This window comes from Halichoeres trimaculatus, unplaced genomic scaffold (assembly GCF_033239565.1).
Source record: "Halichoeres trimaculatus isolate MK-OKI-2021-1 unplaced genomic scaffold, fHalTri1.1 fHalTri1_scaffold_8, whole genome shotgun sequence".
NCBI classification, from domain to species: Eukaryota; Metazoa; Chordata; class Actinopteri; order Labriformes; family Labridae; genus Halichoeres; species Halichoeres trimaculatus.
This window is the reverse complement of record NW_027437186.1, coordinates 15354419-15376665: the sequence shown is the minus strand read 5'-3', so window position 1 is coordinate 15376665 and position 22247 is coordinate 15354419. Positions and strand designations below refer to the sequence as shown.

At 39.2% G+C, this 22247-nt stretch overlaps 1 protein-coding gene across 3 annotated transcripts in view; it reads right to left on the bottom strand.

Annotated features, from left to right (window-relative positions):
* Positions 1 to 22247, bottom strand: part of atrnl1a (attractin-like 1a) — a 384223-nt gene that overhangs the window by 132762 nt on the left and 229214 nt on the right. For all 3 annotated transcript variants that reach the window (XM_074676260.1, XM_074676261.1, XM_074676262.1), the window contains one exon: positions 19804 to 19961. In XM_074676260.1, coding sequence (XP_074532361.1) covers positions 19804 to 19961 — 158 coding nt within the window. The remainder of the gene's footprint in view (positions 1 to 19803; positions 19962 to 22247) is intronic.

Sequence of the window (22247 nt, the reverse complement as noted above, 5' to 3'; positions counted from 1 at the left end):
CAAGGAAGAAGAAATGTGTTAGAGTAGCTTCACATACTGTGGTGTAAAATAGAATCCAAATGAGAAAAAAAAAAAAAAAGCTTACTTTTCATTCCAAAAAAATCAACCTTTTTTCCCCATAGTCATTCAGAACACAAATCTTCCTTACTCATGAAAAAAAATATTTATCACAATGCTATTAAGCCTCATAAAACATAAAAAAATCTCATGTCCACTCAAACAGCTGCTATTTTACTTTATCTATCATATCTCTGTAAAATATGTTGACTTTTAATTGTGAACACCCTGCCATAAAGATGTTAATAGCTGCGTGTGGTTGGACTGGGATGTATCCACTTGATTAGTCAAAAATCTGAAGGGTGCTAGTTCTGCTAATGTTAGCCACACTTTGCAATTTCCCATAGTTGCTCTTCAAACTCTGTGATCCTGTTTATCTGTGTTTGTTATCTGCAAGATTTCTCAGCTAAAGTCTTGTCCGTCAATCTTAATTTTAATTTCTGTTTAAATCAAATCGTATGCGAGAAATGACTTAATATATACACAAGTATCACCTACAGACAGTGGAAAGAGAGCGATGCTGAACAATCCCAAATGCTAAGAAGAAACTTTTAATTAGACTTAAGAATACAATTAATTTAGTCACAGATGCCATAGTGCTGTGACAAAATATCTGAGTATTTTAGACCTGATTTGATATTTCTTAACACTTCTTTTTACAGCACAAGACCTGATTCAATGGACTTATTTTTGCTCCTTCATCTTCTTCCACACAACGCAGAAAAGAAGGTTATTTTTCATGACAGAGATTAAAATAGATCAGGCCTGAGGTAGGTGATGAAGAGCTTTGAAATTAATAACTACTTGGTACAAAGGGATGACTTTATTCTTATCAGTAGGGGTTTTTCTGCAGCCAAAACACTCTGATTACATATATTGGCAAAGTTCAGCAAGCCCTTACACAACCTTGCGTTCCCTCAGCGTGTTAAAGAGCTTCATATGAAACTGATGCAATAACCGTGGATGAACATCTTTCTCACCTGAGGCCAATGTTCTGTGCTCTTATGTAACACCAACTTTTTATTTTCTGCAACGTCCATCCTCACATGTTCTCTACCTCTGTCTCTGCCCCCACACAAACAATGCACTGTGTTCTGCTACCCATATGGTTTGTGGGTTTCTTATAAGATTAGCCAGTGAGGAAACACTTCTGACCCTTTGTGCTCTGTAGTATTTTGCAGCACTTTACTCAATTGAACTCTGACAGAACTGCTGGATGCTACAGAACCACTAAATCCACTGACTACACCATCCATCATGATTTCTGTGCTGGGACACTGGTGCAGTGTGTGGCCAACGGTCCTGAGTCACACATTTGATACAAGTTGACTCAGACATCCCCTGGCGTTCTGTTAAAGGTTCAATTCACCCACATTTCAAAACCAGATATTTTCATGGCATTCACATTTTGTGGTATGTAGTCATGCAGTAAGTTTTTGGTTTTAAGAGCAATTACTTCCACCATGCAGGCTGAGCAGAAATTTCAAGCGTTGGCAAATGTTTCTGAGGTCAACACAATTTTTCATCTCAAGATTTTAATGCCATTAAAGGGTGGATATCCAAATCACATATTCATGCATTTCTGATCCTGGAAAAAATCTTTATGGTACAAGATTTGTAATGGTTTTTGATTTCTCATCAGCTTTTAAAAACAGCTTTTAATAGTTTAAGCATCATATTGATCTTTTTAATAAACCCTATAGTGTACGGCTTGTTGCAGTTGCTTCTGATTGTTCTCTCTTCTTTTCATTATTTTACTCCCACTTTTTTTTATTGAACTTGTCAAATATTGCTCAGGTAATTTATTTGGGATGTGCCCCCATTTGTAAAAAGTTTATGATAGTTTTCATGAGAGAATTGCAAACTTGTACTGCTGTGGCTGTTGCTGCAGTTGTGCGCCAACTCCACTATGTCTACACCCATGTATATAAGCCATGTCTCATTATGGGCAGATGGGCTAACAAGACTGGCCAGTGAGAGAGTTTCAGGACTGCTGGTGTGCCTTATGGACATGTGGGATATTCCTGACCACACCATCACTATTGATGACTTTTAGACTGTCGAGGTGGACTAGGATTGCACCAAGATCAACTTGATCGGTTTCAGCAGAGAAAAACACAGATCTCTCTTCTCACTACTAAACTTAGGCAGACGGTGTGGTGTTGTCATAGAGACCTAATCATTCTGATCCCAACCCGATCAAGAAGCTAAGAAGTAGCACCTTGAAATAGCCTGTAACCTATAATATAGGCGCTGATAATGTCATTTTCAAGTGTGGATTATGATCAGCCCTTCTAAGTACAACTGTCATGATAGCAAACAGTCACATTCCTCAGTAACAAGTGAAGTCAATACTAGATCATCATCATGGCCTTTAACCTGCAAGTCAAGTCCAAAGTGGAGTTCAGAGGCCCAATAATCAAACCTAGAGACCACCCCCTGTCACAGCTTCTACGGGTGATTTGACAGGAACCACTGCTCCAAAAGGCATATCAGTTCAAAAAGGTTCAAAATACAACACTGAGAGGTCAGCAGGCAGATGAGGTGTTTGTTTTATTGATCAAAAATGTGAGAGGGATCAATCAAAAGCAACTAAACTGAAGATCTAACAAAGAAAAAAAAAACAGCCTCATAGCAGACTGTCACCATCCACACTTCTCAATAAATGGCTGGCTGCTCTTTTTGCAACACCTCCTGTCCCCACCCTAATAGAAAACAACTGGGTGAAAAGGAACCAATGTCTTTGGAGTCAATGGTTCAAGCACTGCTAAAGAACTGGGTTATGAGATGGTGAATGAATGAATGAGTAACATTTTTTTTTCCACACTTATTAAAACTCACAGCTCAAGGAGCTTTGAAAATACTTTTTACCATATTTCCATGTTATTAAATACACACCACACTAGTTGCCAAGCCAATATAAAACAATTAAAGAGTTAAACACATTTCTACTTGTTTCATCAGCGCTCGCACACACCCACACACTCCTATCATCCCTCAGCTTATTTCATCCTTCAAAATAAAACTCTGCAATCTTCTTTCATCAACAACCATGTGTGTTTACTGTCTCTGCTCGCCTGTTTTAACTGTCGTATCCTGCAGAGCAAAGTTTGGCCCCAAGCAATGAAAAGCTCCTGAAAAGCTATTGTTGTCCATGTTTAAACTACCCCATGTTAAGAGGATTATTTATTACAGACGTGATCGATTTTCCATACGCTCTTCTGCCCTGAAGCCAAAGAAAGCAAAGTTTTCTATCTGATGGCTCACAGCCTCCTGATGCCATGTTGGGGGAAGATGGACAAACAGGGATGGGTGAAGGAAACAGAACAAGGTAATTCTAGGACACAGCCAAACTAGCAGTGCGTTGTGAAGGCAATTCGTACACTTTGGAATGACCCACAGGAGGGTTTTCTTAAATTAGCGACCTAACAGATGGCCAACAACACATCCTCCTACACATAGTCTCTGATGAGACATAATAAATGCAACACAACATCAATAACATCACATAACATATAGAAAAAGTAATACAAGTTTAGTCAGGGTGCAGTAAGCCTTAGACAACTTCATCAAACCCAGGGGCACTGCTCAGAGGATGGAGTTACAGAGTTATTCTTCTTTAGAGTGCTGTTATATTGAAGGCTATCAGATTCAAACCAGCCATTTTAACTTCTACTGCTAATGTATCACTGATATCTAACACTAAAAATGTACAAGTCAGTTAATCGAAAGCTCGCTGCATAGTCCGTCTGTGATCATACAGTCCCACCCCTGAAGCTAGAGGTTGAGCCCCATGAAACACTTCAGTACAGAAATGGCAGCAGAGTGGAGAGGGAGCAGGTGCTCGCAGGTCTCTTTTGGTATGCCATCTGTTGCAGTGCATTCTGGGGGGGGCTTTTTCAGAGGACCCTGATGTCACACACTTATGGAACCCCCCCACCGGCAGGTGAAAAAGAGTTTCTACTGCTACACATTGTGGGAAAATGAAACTTAAAAAAAAGTTTAAAAACTTAAAAAAAAAAACAAAAAAAAACTTACAGTTTTTGTTCTGTAGATGAATGCTTTTAGAGGTATTAAAAAAATGACAAAAATATATCTCCTTACAAAACCACTGGGGGGGGGGGGGGCATCGACTGTTAGCTGGCCTGTGCATTAATTCATTAAGTTAGATGCAAAACATTGTCAGCAAGAAAGAGACTTGATGTGACTTTGTGCATTTGACTTAAACTAAGTCCATGCTGACTGGCTACACATAGCACCCTAATCCCCCAAAATGAAATATTTCATTTGGCGAACAAGTATTAAAGGCAGGGCTGGCTAGTCCTGAAAAACTAGCATGAATTTGAATGTAGCCTCTCATCAGGACTCCTCCTAGCCCCTTCCTCCCCCTCCCCTTGGAGCTCCCTCAAAGCAACGCCCCCGCTCACATGCACGGGCGCCGCTGATTCGCAACTATGATTGTGAATGACTGAAAGATGGACTCAGCACATCATTTTATGTTTTGCACTACGTAGAGTCATGTCTCATTTAGTGGTAAGGAAACACCAAAATGTTAAAACGTAAAGCTAAAAAAACAATAAACAAACGTGGCTTTTGTCAGTACTCGCGACTGTCATGCTAGAATCCTCCACTTTTACCTGTGACATGATATCAGGAGTAAAGCTATTATACAAATAGTACATGTACATTTTCTCTAGGACTTACCAAATATCAAAGTTTTTCTTTTTTTTTTTTTTGCTAGTCAGAGCCCCTGTGGTGAGAATTTATTAGACTCTGATCCGGACTACAGCCCAGAGCCAAGTACCCCATCGGGTCAGAGGGTACAGGCCCGAGGTCGAGCAAGAGGGGCAGTAGTTAGAGGCAGGGGAACAGAGCAAGAAAAGAAAACCTCCATCTTTCTTTTCTTGCTCTGTTTAGCTGGAGGAGCGGCAACGGGCATCCGAGGTATAGGTAGCTTCTCCGCCATTCTGCAGCGCTGCTCCTTCCTTCTAAGCTTGGCCACGCGCATTGAATCATGTGCACGCCAGTGAAATGTACGCGCAGGAGGCGGGCAGAACGGCGACGGGATTTGATTGGTTTACAACCAAGGTGTCCCGGGATGTAGATTGGTTGGTGTTTTCCCTGTTTTACTCCTGCTGTTGATAGCAGATATTTTCCGCTCTCACTTAAGAACACATCATGTATTTCTTGCCATCCGTACATATAGATCATTTTAACCAGCATAACAAAAAGTGTATCTAAATCAAACTACCAATTATACCTTTAAGATAAAAATCTATAAAAGTTCTGTTTTGGGACAGCTAAGTGTTGAGAGGAGAGCAGACTTGCTGTGAATAAGGGGGAAAATGACACTGGTTTTGGCAATTTGTTTTGTACTGGGTTGTCACATTAGCATGTGACGTCATCTTCAGTGTATGACAGCTGGACTATCTTAGGAAAAAAAAGAAAGAAAGAAAAAAAATATCATAAGCAGCACTGCAAGTAGAACAGACTCTAAAGTATAAAAACACTGATCACAGACCTTACTATAGATTTGACAGCAATATAAGTCAAGCATGTTCAACATGGGAATACCTTTAAATGGCTCTAATAGCCTGAGAGCCTGTGTCTTTGTCTTTGGAGACTCCTCTGAGACTAAATGGGAGGGGAGGAGGGAAAGGAATGGGGCAGAATGGGCTTAAGAGGTTTACCAGCATGAGTGCAGCAGGTAAAATGGCCTGACGGGGAAAAAGGCTGCAGAAAAGCTGATTTTAGTCCACAGGGACACAGCATTAATACAGGCATCAGGGAGAAAAGAGCCTGGCTCTGCATTCAGGCCTCCAATGCAGCAATTTACATCATTATCCCCTGAGCTGAGCTGTAATGGACGATGACACATACTAAAACACAAAGATTACACATAGATAAACAAATTAGAATGTGGTAACCTTTATATAAAAGCAAAAGCAACAATTATGTATTCACAAGAAAAACTAGCAGAGAAAAAAATCACTCACACACACACACACACACACACACACACACACACACACACACACACACACACACACACACACACACACACACACACACACACACACACACACACACACACACACACACACACTTTCCAGTCCCAGACCAACTCCAGCCAACAGCCATCTTTTTAATTTATAACAACTGCAGTCGTTAAACACAGCTATAATCAATAAGCTGTTTGGACCACATCCCTTTATCTCTGATCAACAACACTGGAGAGCTACACACACAGAGACACACATACACGAAAAAGTGCAACAAAAGTAGTGGATACAAAAAGATCAACAATTTAAAGAGTTATCAGCACTTGTGAAACTTGTCTTAGTCCAGTCCAGCATTTATCAAATATACTATACATGGACACAATCAGAGTTTGACTCTGTGTATCTATTAGATATCAAAATATAATTATTATTTCAGATAGGAAAAACTGAGCAAATATTAACTACAGTTTTTGTATTAACTTTTGTGACACATGGCAAATTGGATCTTGGCTCCTGTTTCCACATTCACTTAATACCTAAATGTTAGGTAGCAGGTTGACACTTTTACACTGCTCAGTATGTATGAAACTGCTGTTATATACTGCATTAAGTCAATTCAGCTTTTTTTATCTGTAATTTGTATCCTTTCAAATTTCTTGATCTGTATTACAAAGATTTACATGATAATTGTCTTTTCTTTTGTTCCTAACACACTTTGAGTCAGTTGAAATTCACAAATGGGATGAGCAAACTTTGTAGAACTGAGTTAGGAGATGTTGCAGCACAGTGTGATAACTCTAACTGTAGTCACAAATGTGGTTTTGATTTATAAAGGAAGTATAAAAAATACTACAGGGAGGAAAATGAAAGGAAAATAAGTACATTTGTGTCTTCTCGAACACTCAGATGAATAAATACTGCAAGAACACACAGATTATTTCAAAGAAGGAACAAATAGCAGCTGTATTTCTGCTCAAAAGAACATAATTGTTTTGAGATCAAGGTTCAACTGGCTGCTCAGGGGAGAATATATATTTTTAATCTTGAAGCTGGAACTCAAAATACCACAGGAGAGAGGGAAAATGGGGCTGAGGGAAGAGACAAATAAAAGATGAGAGTAACAGGAATGACGTAAAGAGGACACCAAGGACCCCAGCTCTGCAGTCCAGTCATTACAGAGGGCCTACGGGGACCCTCTTGGGACAAACTCAAGAGCTGTGACAGCAGAGGGCTGTCTTTTATTTCCCTTAACCCTGAACCAAGCGCTGCTTGTTAAAACCTGGAATGAAAGAAAGTGTCTGGCTAATCAATTTGAGGGGAGGAAAGAAAATGAGAGGGGGGGGGGGACTGGAAGTATGACACAGGTGAAAGTGAGATGAAAAAGGAAGAGAAGAGCCAAGGATGAAGATGGAGAGAGCTTGGAGAGAGGATGATGCAGAGTGAAGATTAAGTAGGAGGAATCAGTTGGTCAGGGCTGCAGGGTGAACATCTACAACATACTGAGAAGAAGACAGGAAGACAGGCGTGAAAACCAGTTCATCACCAGGATAACCCTGCTGGACCTCTGTGACACAACCTATAATGAAAATGTTATCAGGATGTACACTGAGCTGTTGGTTTGAAATGTTGATCAACTCTAACAGAATTATGTCAGAGTTACAAAATGGTACTAAAACATACTTTCAGCATGTTGTATATGTTATTTACCCAGGGACTGAACTGTGTTTACCACACACTATTTCTCTGTATTAGCATATTCATGAGGACCTAATGACCAAAGTGAGGCAGTGCTCGAGTGTTGCCTCCACCTACATGCTATGCAAATGAGTCCAGCTCAGCTCTATGTGTGCACTTGTTAGGAGGGCTCACAGATGTAGCTTCTGGGTGCTTAAGACCCATTTCTGCATCAGTGTGCAGCTCAAACAGCAACACTAACAGCAGCAAGAAGAACACAATGTGATACTGCTCAATATCAGTGGGGATGGCTCTCTACTATGGCAGATTAGGGAGTAACTTTGTGAGTAACGAACACTCCCTGAGGCCAACATTTTTAATTCCAGTTGTCTGTGTGACTGCACATTATGCTGGTCTCTTGCTCTGTAGGCTGGATGGGGCATATACACCTTGAAAGCTGGATAACATATATACGCGTTAATCCATTTTTAGACGGGATACAATTTGTCAGTCATTTCAGACAGTGTCATTTTCAAGACAAGCAATGATGGGACAAATACAATTAATACAAGCTTAATAGAGAGCCAAATACAAGTTCTAAACAATTACATAGTTTTATTTTATGTTTCTATCTGCCCCAGATGCTGATATATAATGGTTTTAGTGAACTTTTTAGGTTGTAATTAGTGCTGGGCAAGTTAACGTGTTATTTTCGCGTTAACCCGTCAATCTATTAACGCCGTTGAATATTTTATTGAACATTAGTGCATGTTGCTCACATGCTTTTATTTTGTAAATGTCTGTTGCTGACCGCGGCAGAACCAGAAGTGAAATTGGCGGAAAAACACGATGAGTAACCAAAACAAGCATGGAGAAGAGGGGCAACGCCACAGAACTTTAAGGCGCTCTCCGCTTAGTGTATCAGTCCGCGTGCACGGCGTGTCAGATATAAACAAACGCAGGTAGTCTGCCAGGACGAAGAGACACGATGAGAACTAGAGCCTTATTTAGCGGTGTTTTTGTGTGAAAGTAACGCACTGAAAATTCTCTAAATAAAGCGTGAATGCAGACCAATATCAGATTTTTTCGGTGGGAGTCCGTTTGTTTGTATTTTTTGGTCAAGTAAAAATTAGCCCCGTCTGAGTGCAGAGGAAACCGGCAGAGGAGCAGGGAGGGGGTGTTTGGTGTGAGCGCTCTGGGCTTCTGCTGCACAAGAACACTGCTGTAGGGGTAATTTCTGCCCTAAACCTTGTGAAAGGATCCAACTTGTTCCATCCCGTAGTATCACTTTAAGGCCCTGACAGTGGCAATAAGCTTTAATTTTGTATTTACATTTTGTAAATTTGATTTGCACTAAATATGTGATTTAACTATTACTGTATAACAAGTGATTTAGTGTTTGCATGACAGATGTTATGGCACTTTCGTTCATATGGCAGAAGATTCCAATACAAGTGCACTATACACTGCTTTTGAATTCATTATTAGATTTTGAATTTACAATGCAATTTAATTTAATATTAATTAATTAATTTAATTCAATTATGATTAATCAGGGAAATCATGCGATTAATTACAATTAAACGTTTCAATCATTGCCCAGCCCTAGTTTTAATTCATGCTGAGGGTTTAAAGGGGGTTTTTGGTAGGTGTTTTGGGTCTTAATGGGTTTAAACTTATGTGAATGTGAACGGGGTTGCATTGAGGTTTTTGTGTGCTCAATTAGTATTCAAAAAATTACTCTGACTCCACTGAAATGCTCTGATTCTGACCCCTAATAACGTGCTTGTGTGAACAGATCCTGACACACACTGTGTGTGCATGTATTCCCTGATGAGCAGCCTTATTTGTCCTGATGTTGCTGATACTGATGACGGTTGCTGACTTCCTTTCGGTTTAAATGGGCAGCACTCAGTTTTCCCCTCTCCTCTTTCACCTCTTTGGAACATAATACTCTGCCCCAAAGAGGAGCATCAGATACACCCTGCACTTCTTTGTGTGTGTGTGTGTGTGTGTGTGTGTGTGTGTGTGTGTGTGTGTGTGTGTGTGTGTGTGTGTGTGTGTGTGTGTGTGTGTGTGTGTGTGTGTGTGTGTGTGTGTGTGTGAGGCATACAGTTTAATGATGGCAGGCACAGAGCAGATATAAGTGACTAAGCACTGAGCAGCAAATCAAATCAACCGACCAGTCACGTCAGCCTCGAGTTCCACTAGAACAAAATATCTGCTCACCTCTGACAGAGGGCTTTTAATCAACTGGCTTTGAGGCTACAATGCATGGTGAAATGCATGGAGGGAGACATAGGCTGCTTGCTTTACTAGCAGTACGCACTGATTCAGGAAGTTTAAAATAAAACAACAATTCTTATATATTCAAACCCTGTCTACTTTTGTTTGTTGGACAAATTTGTCTGAAGTGTGAAGTAGTACTTTTTGTAGGATTGTGCACTACCAGTTTATAGTTGTTTAATGTTTTATAACAAAATGGCATTGTTAACAATGTAGATGCAAATGAATAAGAAATACATTCAAATAAAATATAATTAAATTTAAAACACTGCAGATTTTGTTTATTTCAAATCTAGGTCTAGCTGGTTAAGTCTTTTTTTCCTACACTCCATGGGTTAGGATTTGTCTTTGAGGCTTTTGATTCAACAATTTGTAAATTACCACGGTTAAATGATCCCATGGTAATTTTTTCACATGCAATTTCATTTGCTTAATCCTACAGTTTTATTTGAATGATGTTTTGGAATGATGTTTCTATCAACATTTTTCATTTGATCTCATCAAAGTGCTTCTTAGCCCAGCGCTTATGCAATATCTACACATCTAGATATGGTCCCATAGTTAAAAACCTGCAGGGTTGGGCTGTTCTCTTATGTTTGTCTGTGACTCAGGAAATGGATAACAAGAAATGAAGGTGTAAGATAAAATACTTATCTGAGTGAGATCTCAGTATGATGTATTAAGTTATTAAACTCCCCTCAACTGTAACAACCACAGTTTTGTTTTAAAATGCTGAAAGTCTCCTGTGTTTGATGTAAACATCTAAAGAGATCCTGCATAACGCACCAATCATGCAACTTAGCCCAACACAGATTCAGACCAGGAACACCCTGGTTCGCGCCGTGTTTTGCGGGTGAGTGCAGGAGAGCAAGAACAAAGGTGCAAGGTCAGCGTGACATAACCAATCAAAATCTGTTCCAGCAGAGTGAACGATCGCAACACCTCGCTCTGCCTTACAATCAGCCCCGAGCTCAGGCTGACGTCAGGACGCTGCTAGGGAAACACTCATTGCTCACATTAGTGTGTGTGTGTGTGTGTGTGTGTGTGTGTGTGTGTGTGTGTGTGTGTGTGTGTGTGTGTGTGTGTGTGTGTGTGTGTGTTTGATCATTTCCATGGGTATCTGACTTTCAAAGGACACATTTCAGTTTTTGCCCTGCTTTTTTTACCTGTTCTGCACACACTGATTACTCTGTGCCTTGACTGAAAGCTATAGGCTTTATGAGATTTGTGTCACCAGAAACTTAATTTCAATTATCATATTAAATTCCAAAAGCATGATCTGAAAACAAATTAAGTGTCTTAAAATTGAATTAAGTTTCTTTGAAATTGTATTTGAAAATGTAACTCTCTATACTCCTGAAATCGAAAAGTACGGAATTCAATTTCTGGTTCAGCATGACACAACCACTATGTCTGTATGTATTTTCTCATCAGCTCTTCATCAGTTTGTATGACAAGAGCTGTGGTAAGCTGACTGACAGCTGTTTATTTTAGTTTTTTTTACGTAAGGTCTGCCTTTCCTTTACCTCTTTAAATGATTTCAGATTGATTGTAAGGTAGCTTGGGTCTTTTCTAATATAGTGAACCACTTCAGAAACCAACATCAGTGAGAGCAGTCCATGGTTTTCACTCTGGTAATTTCATCTTTCCAAAGGCAACAGCAGACAGGGAATCCCGGTCATGGGAAGTGAGTCTGTGTGTTTCATTGTCACAAACAATAATATCAAATTTAGTGTTAACAACAGCTGCCAGACTTTGAAACTAACTCAGCTCAAGGGTCCATTACAGAAAAGCATAACCTCTGATATTTAAAATACTTTAGATTCAGAATCAGTTGAATCACAAAACCAGGAGATATGACATAAAAATCCTGGTGTATCTTATTCCCACCAATTCTTTGATCATAAAATAAATCAGGCCTGAGAATAAACTGTCTGTGAGGTCTTATCCCACAGCAACTCCTCTTTTAGATTTTTGTCTCTGTCAGGACAAACTCTGACAAATCTCAGGCCGTGAGTAACACCTGAGGGGTATGTCACAGAATTAGAGCAAACATTAGGATTCTTCCTCTGGGGATCATGAATATTCAATTATTTTATTATTTTTTTATTTTTTTGAACAGGGAGAAAAGAATAACAACTTCACATTTCCTGACATCTGGGCAGTACATATCCAAATCTGTATTGCTAGGAGGTTTTTTGTTCTCCATTTCATTCTCTCTTTGTCCTTCATGCTCATAAGTGTGTAATTGTGTGCATGTGGATGCTATTTTGTGTGCTCCTGTATGTGTGAGTGCAGGTCTATTAAATCAGATATATCAGACCGGGTCATTACCAATTCTCCGGACAATCTCTCATCCTCGCCCCGCTTTGGCGTCGGAAGCCACCAAGGTCACAAGCACAGACACTGTGTGCTTCTTGTGTTACACGGGAAACACGTCTGACATGGTGGTAAGATAGGCCTCATCACTGTAATTATTGTATCACATTTCAAGCAGCAGATATATGGAGCTCTGATAATGTAGCATTAATGGGAAATGCACATGGGGGGAGGGATCAATGGACAAATGACCCATGACGAGGTGCAGGACACTCCACAGCACACAAACATTCATATCCACACCTAATGAGGATGATGGAAGGTAATAGGATAAAGCTTCCACAGGTCTTACTTTTCAGCTGAAGTTCATGTGACAGAGCTCCAAAATAGATCATGTAAAGCTTCATCACCTTTAACAGCACTGGACTGAACTGGTTCAACTGGAACATGGTCATCCATACACATTCACTGCAAAAAACTGAAATTTTATCCAGTATTTTTTGTCAAATTGTAAGTAAAAATTGTCTTCTTACACTTAGTATGAGCCAGATCAGAAAAATGTCTTGTTTCAAGTTGTTAAAAGACAAAAGTGGGGTCTGAATTGCTTGTAAAAAGCAAAAAAATAAAATAAAATCTTAAAATGGAATAAGAAAACTTGGCTTGAAAATTTGCTGAAGACAAGAATAATGTCTTAATACAAATAATTTTTCTCTTGTCCCATTGGCAGAATTTTTTGACTTTTTACAAGAAATTCAGACCTAATTTTTGTTTTTAATAAACAAGACATTTTTCTGGTAGGCATTATCCATTTTCCACATTTTCCTAGTCAGGCAAATGTGGCTCAATTTAAGTCCCAAAAGACATTTTCTACTGAAAATAAGACAAAAACACTCTAAAAGATTTCAGGTTTTTTGCAGTGTTCAATTCAATTAAAACAAGGCTGTATATAAGGATGGATGGAGTGTCTCCTCTTGTGTGAAGCCTGCATACACCAGTGCTGACACCTTTAAGTCAGTTCATTAACTTTTATGTTAGCATCACACTGGTCAACAGAGCTGTCAATCGCGGCATTCTACCCCTTTCTTTACCATTAAATACCAAATTTAATGCAAGCACATAAATAATCAGTACCTGACATCAAACAGCGTTACTTAACTAGCTACAACTAAAAAACTCAAGGTCAAGAAAAATGTGTTTGATGTTCCATCCTATAACGTGGAGTGGACAGGTTTATCCACTGCAGCCAGTGATCAAGGAGAGCTTCAGATGTTTTGGCCTCACTTTTGTTGCTCTTCATCCCGTGCGGCTCTTTAATTGCCCGAAAGCGAGTGAAAGTTGAGCCAAGCTCCACCCACGTTTAGGAAAACCTTTTTCGGTTTGCCGTTTCGTTTCACTTTGGTTGTGTTTTTCTTGCTCTGTGCTACATCTGCTATCATAGCTGCTCAGAATAGCATCTCCACCTGCTATCATCAACACGCATAGTCACTTGCACACTGGACACACTTTGATTGGCTGAGGTAACCATGCTTACTCTACGCGCAGAAACATCCTGATACAGCCAAATCATCCACATACAGGCAGAGGCAGGTTGAGGCAGACGCATACACTGACACATGTATAGAGTGATTTCCACTACAGAGTCATGTCTGACTTTAGATAACAGATTCTCCTGATGGCCAAAACAAATATGATCACTAATCATTTTATTTTCTAAAGGTAAGAAAGGCTGGAGTTTGATGAGAAAAGGTACGTAATCAATATCCAATGCCAAGCAAACATAATTAAAAACACAAGAAAATAGAAAAGCTCTGCCATTTATTTATTTGTTTCTGTGCACCATAGCACTCCTTTGCATACCATACCATAATGCCTTTTTCATGTTAATGTCTCCATCTAGCTGCTGGATGTCCATCTATCCATCCTACCCTGTATATCTTCATCTGTCTGCAGACCTGCTCTCTTTCTTCATCCATTTGTCAGTAACACACTCTCCGTTCTCTCAACACTGGACATGTTGACTGTGCAACTCCCTACATCATTTAACCAGCCAGTCTGTCTTCACTCTCTCCTAATTTGTCCATTCTGTCACTTCCTGACTCCATCCATCAGCACACAGCCTGCACCCTGCATGACAGTCATCTTAAAATATCACCGCTGAAAGTCTACTTCAATTTAATGGATCATAAGGTCTGAGTGTGAATATTTAGTGTGTGTGTGGCTGCCGCCTGGAGATTTAATCCAGTGCTGCATAATTGATGGAGAGACATTGGAAAACTCACAGATCATTAAATGTGATAGCAGATTTGCCAAACACTTCTCAGAATGGTTTATGCTCAGTGTCCTGTCAGGACTGTCTCTTGTGCTGGAGACAGCTCCTGAAAACTGGACGTGACAATGATGATGATGATGTAAAACATGCTTTGTACCTTGTTTGTCCACACATCCGAACTGACATGGGAGATTTAACTTAACGGCTGCAGGTTTCTGCATGGATTTATTATGTTTGTCTGTTACTTACAGCAGAACAGCAGCAGTGAAGGTAGACTACTCTCCATAAGGCTGTCAGTTTTACCCCACTTTTTCTGTGCATATGTGAAACTGACCTGAAAGTCTTCTTAATGTACACTCTCAGTGGTAGCTTTTTCTCGCAGTGTTAACGCCTGAATGTGACAGCATGTTAGACGGAGCACAGGGAAAATAAAAAAGAAGAAGGACTTTAAAGTTCATATCAAAAAAGGCATATATTCTTCAGTGTTGCCACAGTTACTTTGAAAATGAAATGCGATACTGATTACTTTTTTAAAAAGTAACTCAGTATCTTTACTGACTACTTGATTTTAAAAGTAATAAAAATTAGATTACAAGTTACTTTATTAGTTACTTTCAGCAGCTGCTGACAACACCTGCAGCTGTATAATTTGGCGAGATTGTGCAATGCAATGAAAAAGAATAATAATAGTATGAGTCTACATGTTTTATTTTAAAATAACATACAGACATTGTTTTTTGTAAACATGTATTTTACAATTAAAGACAAAAATATTCACTTTATACATTTTGAATTTAAAAATACAACTAAAGAAGCTTTTCCAGTACTATTTTTGGTACACTACAGCATTGTTTAGTTCAATTTTAGATTTAAATTATTTTATTTTTAAATGCTTATTTTAGTCCAGTTTGGTTTTTATCAGTTTCATTTTTTGTTACAGCTGTAGTCTGTTAATCCTGCATTTGTAATACTATAATTAAAAAAAATAAATGTTGCTGGAGTGTGGGCTCACATAATCCACAGTACTCAGTGCTCAGGGCACCCAAGTCTAAAAAGTCTGGGCATGCCTCTGCTTGCCACCGGTTGCCTCGTTGTAGCCAATGTTATGTTGCTCTGTTCCTCAATAAATGGATTTGTGCTAAACGGAGCGTTGAGCTCTTGGAATAGAGGGAGTAACTGTGAAAGACAGGACTTACCTTTCCCTCAGGTAGAAGTCAAACAACTTCTCAAGCATTAATGGCTGCAGTGATTGATTCCTGAATGTGTCAGTCAAAGAGCTTAAGCAAACTGCCAGCACAGAGTGAACAACGAACCATAATACTGTCATCTTCAGCTGACAAACTCAAAACTATTGCACGTCAATTGTTCACATGCTGAAAACGTGATGAACCTGCGACTCCCGCCACTCCCAGAGATGCGAGAAAAAGCCTCTTTTTTTTATACAAGAAAAATGAAAAGAAAACTAATGCACAGTGATTTAGATAAGTAACTTTAATCTGATTACTGATTTGGAAATAGTAATGCATTAGATTATTTGTTACTGAAAAGAAAACAGAGTAATGCATTACTTAGTAGTGCGTCACCGCCATCACTGGTATTTTTGTATGCAAACAAACTGTTGATAAAAGAGGTTTCCATCTTGACAGAGTTTCCAAAGGTGTGTTTCTTTTTCTTTTGTCACTTCTTTTATCATAAACGGTGAATATTTTACAGTGCAGGGTTGAATCTGATTAATTCAGGAGGAGTATAAGAAAGAGTGACCTACAGCAGCTTTGAGGAGACAGCAGAGCTAACACACAGCTCATACAACTCTGCTTTAATTCCAAATGAGGGAATGTGTAGCAAAAATGTAAGCTCTGGCTAAAAAAAAAATCCAGCCGAAGCTTCATTTTTTTCTATAACAGTACTGAAAACTTTTGAGTCATTTAGGATCATTGTAATAAAAATAAATAAATAAATAAAAAATAAATTGAAAAAAAAAAAAAAAAAAAAAAACTTTTTTAAACTTTGAATCTTGCACAACAGACAAACTGTTAATCTAAAGCATGTAATCCTTAGAGACTTCTCTCTCTAGCCCAACAGTGGCACTAAAAATTACATATTTGTAATAGTGTGGGTTTTATGTATGGAAATAATGATAATAAATGTGCTGCACCTTTTTCATTTTGAAAACAAGATGTTAATGAGGTGAAAACCATCTCTGATAGTAAAAACTCTGAAAAACATGTTTTGTTCTCATTATGAAGACAGGATTAAATGTTAGTTGTGGGCTGTTAGACACTGAAAACTTGTTTTTCTCCTATTACACGTCTTGTTTGTCTGTTGAAATACAAGGTTACAAATCGAACTGTTTGAGGAGTGCAGCTTTAATTTACTAGTCTGCAATTGTTAGTGCAAATCCTGACTGCTTTCACAGTCATCTTTTGTATTTCCACTGTTAATTGTTTTCTATTTTGTGTCAGTGACAAGGTCACAACCAGCAGGGCTGATTTCTGTTTAGTACTTGACATTTGATTTATTATTTATTTCACTTTGTTATCACTTGAATCAGCATATGATGCACTTGCCTTACCTTTGTACATCAGGAGGCAAGACTGCATTGTGGGAGCATGTAGGCTAAGTTTTCAAATTGAGTTAAGGAATCTAGATATATCAAATAAGAGTTTTTGGACAGTAAATGTTGCTTACAACACCCAGACTCTTGTTCAACCAAGATACCAGAAACTGATCTTCTGAATCATTGAGAAGAAATAGAGTAAATAACTTATTGACTTCAACTGAATGAAATATTTTCAGTTGTTGATCAGATCCTAACAAACTAAACAGTAACTGTTAGGTACGTAAATAATACAAAATATTTACATAAATAAGAACTGATACACATTTGTGTCTCCAGATTTAGACTTTGTATCAAACAGCGTTGTAAATATTCTTTTTTTGTTTTGTTTTGTTTTTGTTATATTTTCAAAATTCTTTAAAGGTCTGTGTTCAGAATGGCAGGCAAAATAAATTTTAAGAGTTTACAAAATATCATAGTGAAGAAAATGATCTGATGCATTAATATTTCTCCTGATAAAAGTGTTTTGGGGTTGTCCTTCAGCATATTAATTTGACAAACATTTTGTAGCACTGCTGCCTGTTGAACATTAGCAGTTAAAATGTCTGATTTGTGAGTATATGACAGTCTTATTCATAGCATTTGGACCAGTGGGAGCATGTTAATTGGAAACAAAGTTTTTTCTTGAGCTATTGAGCAAAATATCAACACTAGACATGGGAGCATGCGCACTTTGTTATACACTTCAAAAGTCTGATTATTCCCTTAGGCACAAAACAAGTTAGAGATACAAGGTCAAGTGAAAACATTTACGCAATGCTTGTGTGGTTGTGAAAAAATAAAAAATTGGATGTCTAAAATCAGCTCTGTGAGCACAACACAATGAAAGCATTATTTTCACCAGTGTATTCTGATGTTTACGAGGTCTGGATACATTAGAAAGGGGACCTCAGTCTCTAAGCTCTGTTTCCTTCCCTGGCAGACCAAAGTTATCATCAGCATTAGGTCAGGTCACCACAAACACCATCAATGCCACAACCATCATCATCACAATCAACATTATGATGTAAATCAGCAGCAGAGCTCTTACTGTGTGGCCTGTGCTGTAGCCATCAAAGGGACTGTGAGGACTTCCAAAGTGAAAGCCTCACTTCTACATAATGCGCCTGATCGTAATCCACAATTTACAATGAGATTATCAGCACCAAGGTAGGTTATTTCTAAATGCTATTTCTCCACTTCCTGGTTGGGTCGGGCAGGACTGATTTACAGAACGTAGAAGTCCCCATAACAACACCACAAGTTTAGCGGTAAGAGGAAAGATCTGTGTTTCTCTCTGCTGAAAACAATTACTTGGATTAATTTTGTGGTAATGCTGGACACAGGAGCAGGATGGTAAAATAAAAAATAGATCAGGAGAGCAGCAGAAAGCTAAATGGGATAGTGATAGAGCACAGACTAAAGGCTAAAACAGGTTAAGCTGTTTGTGATAATGTGTGAATGTAAGAGTGAGGTTACATTTGCTCTGCATGGTGTGATTATAGTTGGTGGTAGATGAGCACTGGTAAAACATAGCTTGGATTCACAAATGTTACCAGTCAAGGACATACCAAGCTGTAAGTACAGCTAAATATGGCCAGTTGGTCAAGTTTCCTTGTTGTCACGTTTCAAACAGTACCACTTTAAGCACATAAAGGTTGTCTTGAAAAAAGATAAGTAGCGTTAAAAAGATCTGCTCTCCATTCATTTGCTTCAAGACAAACGCACGCCTTGGTAAGAGTCGTGTCCTCACAACAGTGGGTGCAAGTACTTGTGGGAAACTGAGTCTTTATCCAGGAAAAATAAACAAAAACGAAACACTGGCTTGTCCAGATAGACCTTTCAGACCCTTTAAACAGAACAATTATTTCGATTAAGATGTATGCATGATCAACTATCAGTGTCTAGAAGAGATGTGAGGCTGTTTCCTCAGAGTTTTCAGTTAATTTAGATTACAAGTATCCTTTCATTCCTCTGTATTGTCCTTCATGGTTTCAGTGTTTATAAGTCATTATCAAAGAAGTGACCAATAAGAAGCACGACATGTAATCTGCACACTTTACGTTTCCTCTATGAGCCTACATTTTCCAATACTTGATTTTAATGTAACTGTATTTAATGGTGGACTCTGACTGATACAAGGATCACTTGAGGGTGAGAAGCCAGCTATTGGGGGCTTGTGATGGCATTTTTACTGTTTAGCAGATAACTAGTGATGATCTGTCAAATCAGTCACAATAAAGACAATGGGCTTCAATTTCGTAGACCAGGCGCACCTGCCCTGTGCCGGCCTTCACCGTGCGCACAGGGTGTGACCGGCGCACTTTGCAAGTTTCCTGCAGTGCCAAGAGAGGCGCAGTCAAGGCGCAGAGGAGCGCAGAGGAGCGCAGAGGAGTGCAGAGGAGCGCAGAGGAGCGCAGAGGAGCGCAGAGCTGTCCACGCCTCCCTCCGCGCAAATGGCAGAGAGGGAGGAGAAAAGCCGTGAGTGGGTTTAACACAGCCGAGCCCTGTTTTCACCAGCGCTGCGCCACGAAATTAGAGCCCAATGTGCCTAACCATTAACCATTTTTGCTTGTTCATCCCCTCCTGAAATCTCTAACCTGGATCTTGATTGGCCAGCTGAAGTTGGTCACATAGACATAGAAGGTGATGTTGTGGTGGACTCTGAAGTTGAACATCTCACAGGAGAAACTGTCCCGGTGCTCCTTGATGTTGGTCCTTGCTATAATGGGCATCTCTTCACCTGAGATGGTGCCAGCTAGAAAAGAAAGTGAACAGATTATTGGAAACAGAGCAGGAAATTAATTAACAATTAAATTGAACATGCATAAGGACAAGGAAATAAGCTCAATGAAGATCTATTTTCGCTCAGTTGTGTGAAAACAGGATTTAGATTATTATTGCCAGCTTTCATTTATGGTTAAAGGACAAAGAATGCTACATTTGCAGATGTGTATGCTATTTTAGCCTCCAGAAAAATCAGTCACAGTTAAGATGACTTAAGGAGGTTTAATTTTAGCTCCAGGTGCTCCCATTTGAAGATATTCACGTTTTGACCCTGCTTTATTGTTCCAGTCCCGTGTCTGCTTTTTGACTTTTCAGTAAGTGGTATGTTTTATAAGAAAATAAAAAAAATTACAACTGTGCTGAACTTTGTTTTATTCATGACTCAGCTTTTGTAACAGAAGATTGGGGCGAGATCTCCGAGAGGCTTGTTGCAGCAACAAAAAGGATCAAAACCAGACCTTACAAACTTATGGCAAAAGGGAGCATGAAAAAAAAGGTGAGACCCTTGATGTATGGCAGAGGATATGCTGTCAAAGTTTGGCTCTGCAGAGTATAACAAAAAAAATAAATAAATAACACGTTGCAAAAGCCTAGATGGGATACCACACATACATGGGTGGCATGTTGCACAATCACTGGGACTTGTCACTAAGAGAGGAGGAAGATTCAGGATTGAAACAACAAAAGGTTGAGTCTCAGTAAGACTAGGAGAGAAAAAATGAGACCAATACAAGTTGGATATAAAGTTCGACTTCATTCCTAACTGGTGGAGGCAGAAAAGCAGAAAAACACATTTCTGCGGCATCATGACAGCCAGCCAGACAGAGTGACCCATCATCCAAGTGCTTTCAGTCTGAGCATCCTTATAAAAACGGTAAGTGAGCAGGTTGAGTGAAAACAGTCCACAGTTTTAAATGTCAAGGCGTGCCTTTCATCTGAGGCAGGCAAATTATTTTTCTGACACCTCGCAGTAATTCAGAGCGAGCTTGTAAATTCCTCTCAGCGCTGAAGCGGTCTGATTTCAGTATCCTTCAGCGCATTATCAGCAGTTCTGTGTTAATAGCTGAGTTTTTCAGACGCTGTGAATAAAATATTTCCACCTCCTGCTTTATCAGGGCCATTAAACACTCTGTAATAGTCTGCCCACAATCACACACACACACATACACACATGGCTCAGAGTCCCAAACATAAGAGGCTCAGGGCCCCCAGATACTGGGAGTGTGAAAGCAGAGTGCTTTTATCTTAATTGAAATCAGGAGGGAAAATGTATAAAACGCCCTAATGCCAAAATTCAAAATAGCTCCTGATGTGTTTCATTGAGAGAGAATCCCCGGGAGGTAAGCACGAAGGAGATCTGACCGCTTTACTTAAGGACACTTGGATACTAATAAAAAAGATACCGGCAGTGGGATGTCTTCACACCCAGACAGCTCAATGACAAAGCTTTAGAGACAGACCAGACAATCAAGCACTGAGTCAAATTACTTTTGATACCACAGCTCACTTTCATTTCCATCATGTTTCACTGAAAGTCAAAGAAAAGTCCCATTATTGAGACTTCAGCTGGGGCCAGAGTTAAGACAAATGCACAGTATATGGAGGCTCTTGTCCTTGTAACAGTGGTTGCTGGTTCAACTCCTTTTCACTATCATTTGCTGCACATCCTCCTCCTCTCTCTACTCCCAATATCCCAGCATTCTCTCCAAAAAAGAAAAGAAAAAGCCCACAGTTCTTCCAAATCCAATAAAGCTGAGGTTAACATCAATACATTTTGTTAAGAGAACTCATTTACTGCAGTTGCTGGGTATATAAACCTATGCTGAAAGATCTGAACAACACATTGCCCTCAAAACAAAGGGACAATAAACCCCTGAACAAGCAGGTGCTCAGGCAGACCAAGAAGAGATCGTCCACTAATCAGTCACAGATTGCATAATTTCCTTGCAGATAAATGAAGAGACAATAACCAACATATATGCAATGAAATTCCATTCAATTCTTGTAAAGATATCAAACCAAAAACAAAAGAAAACTAAGGGATTTTCGACTAAGTGGAAATCTTTTTTGCTCTACAGGTATATTTTTTTGGCAAGGCATTCCTGAGAAATCCAGTCAGACAGGACAACTCTCCCCTAACAGATATTACATACATTTCATTTTGATCTGAACCATTTATTCAAGAAGAAACAACCTTTACCTTTATTTGTGGGAACTACAGAGGCCAATTTCTGACACTTCTGTGAGTTAAGAGGAG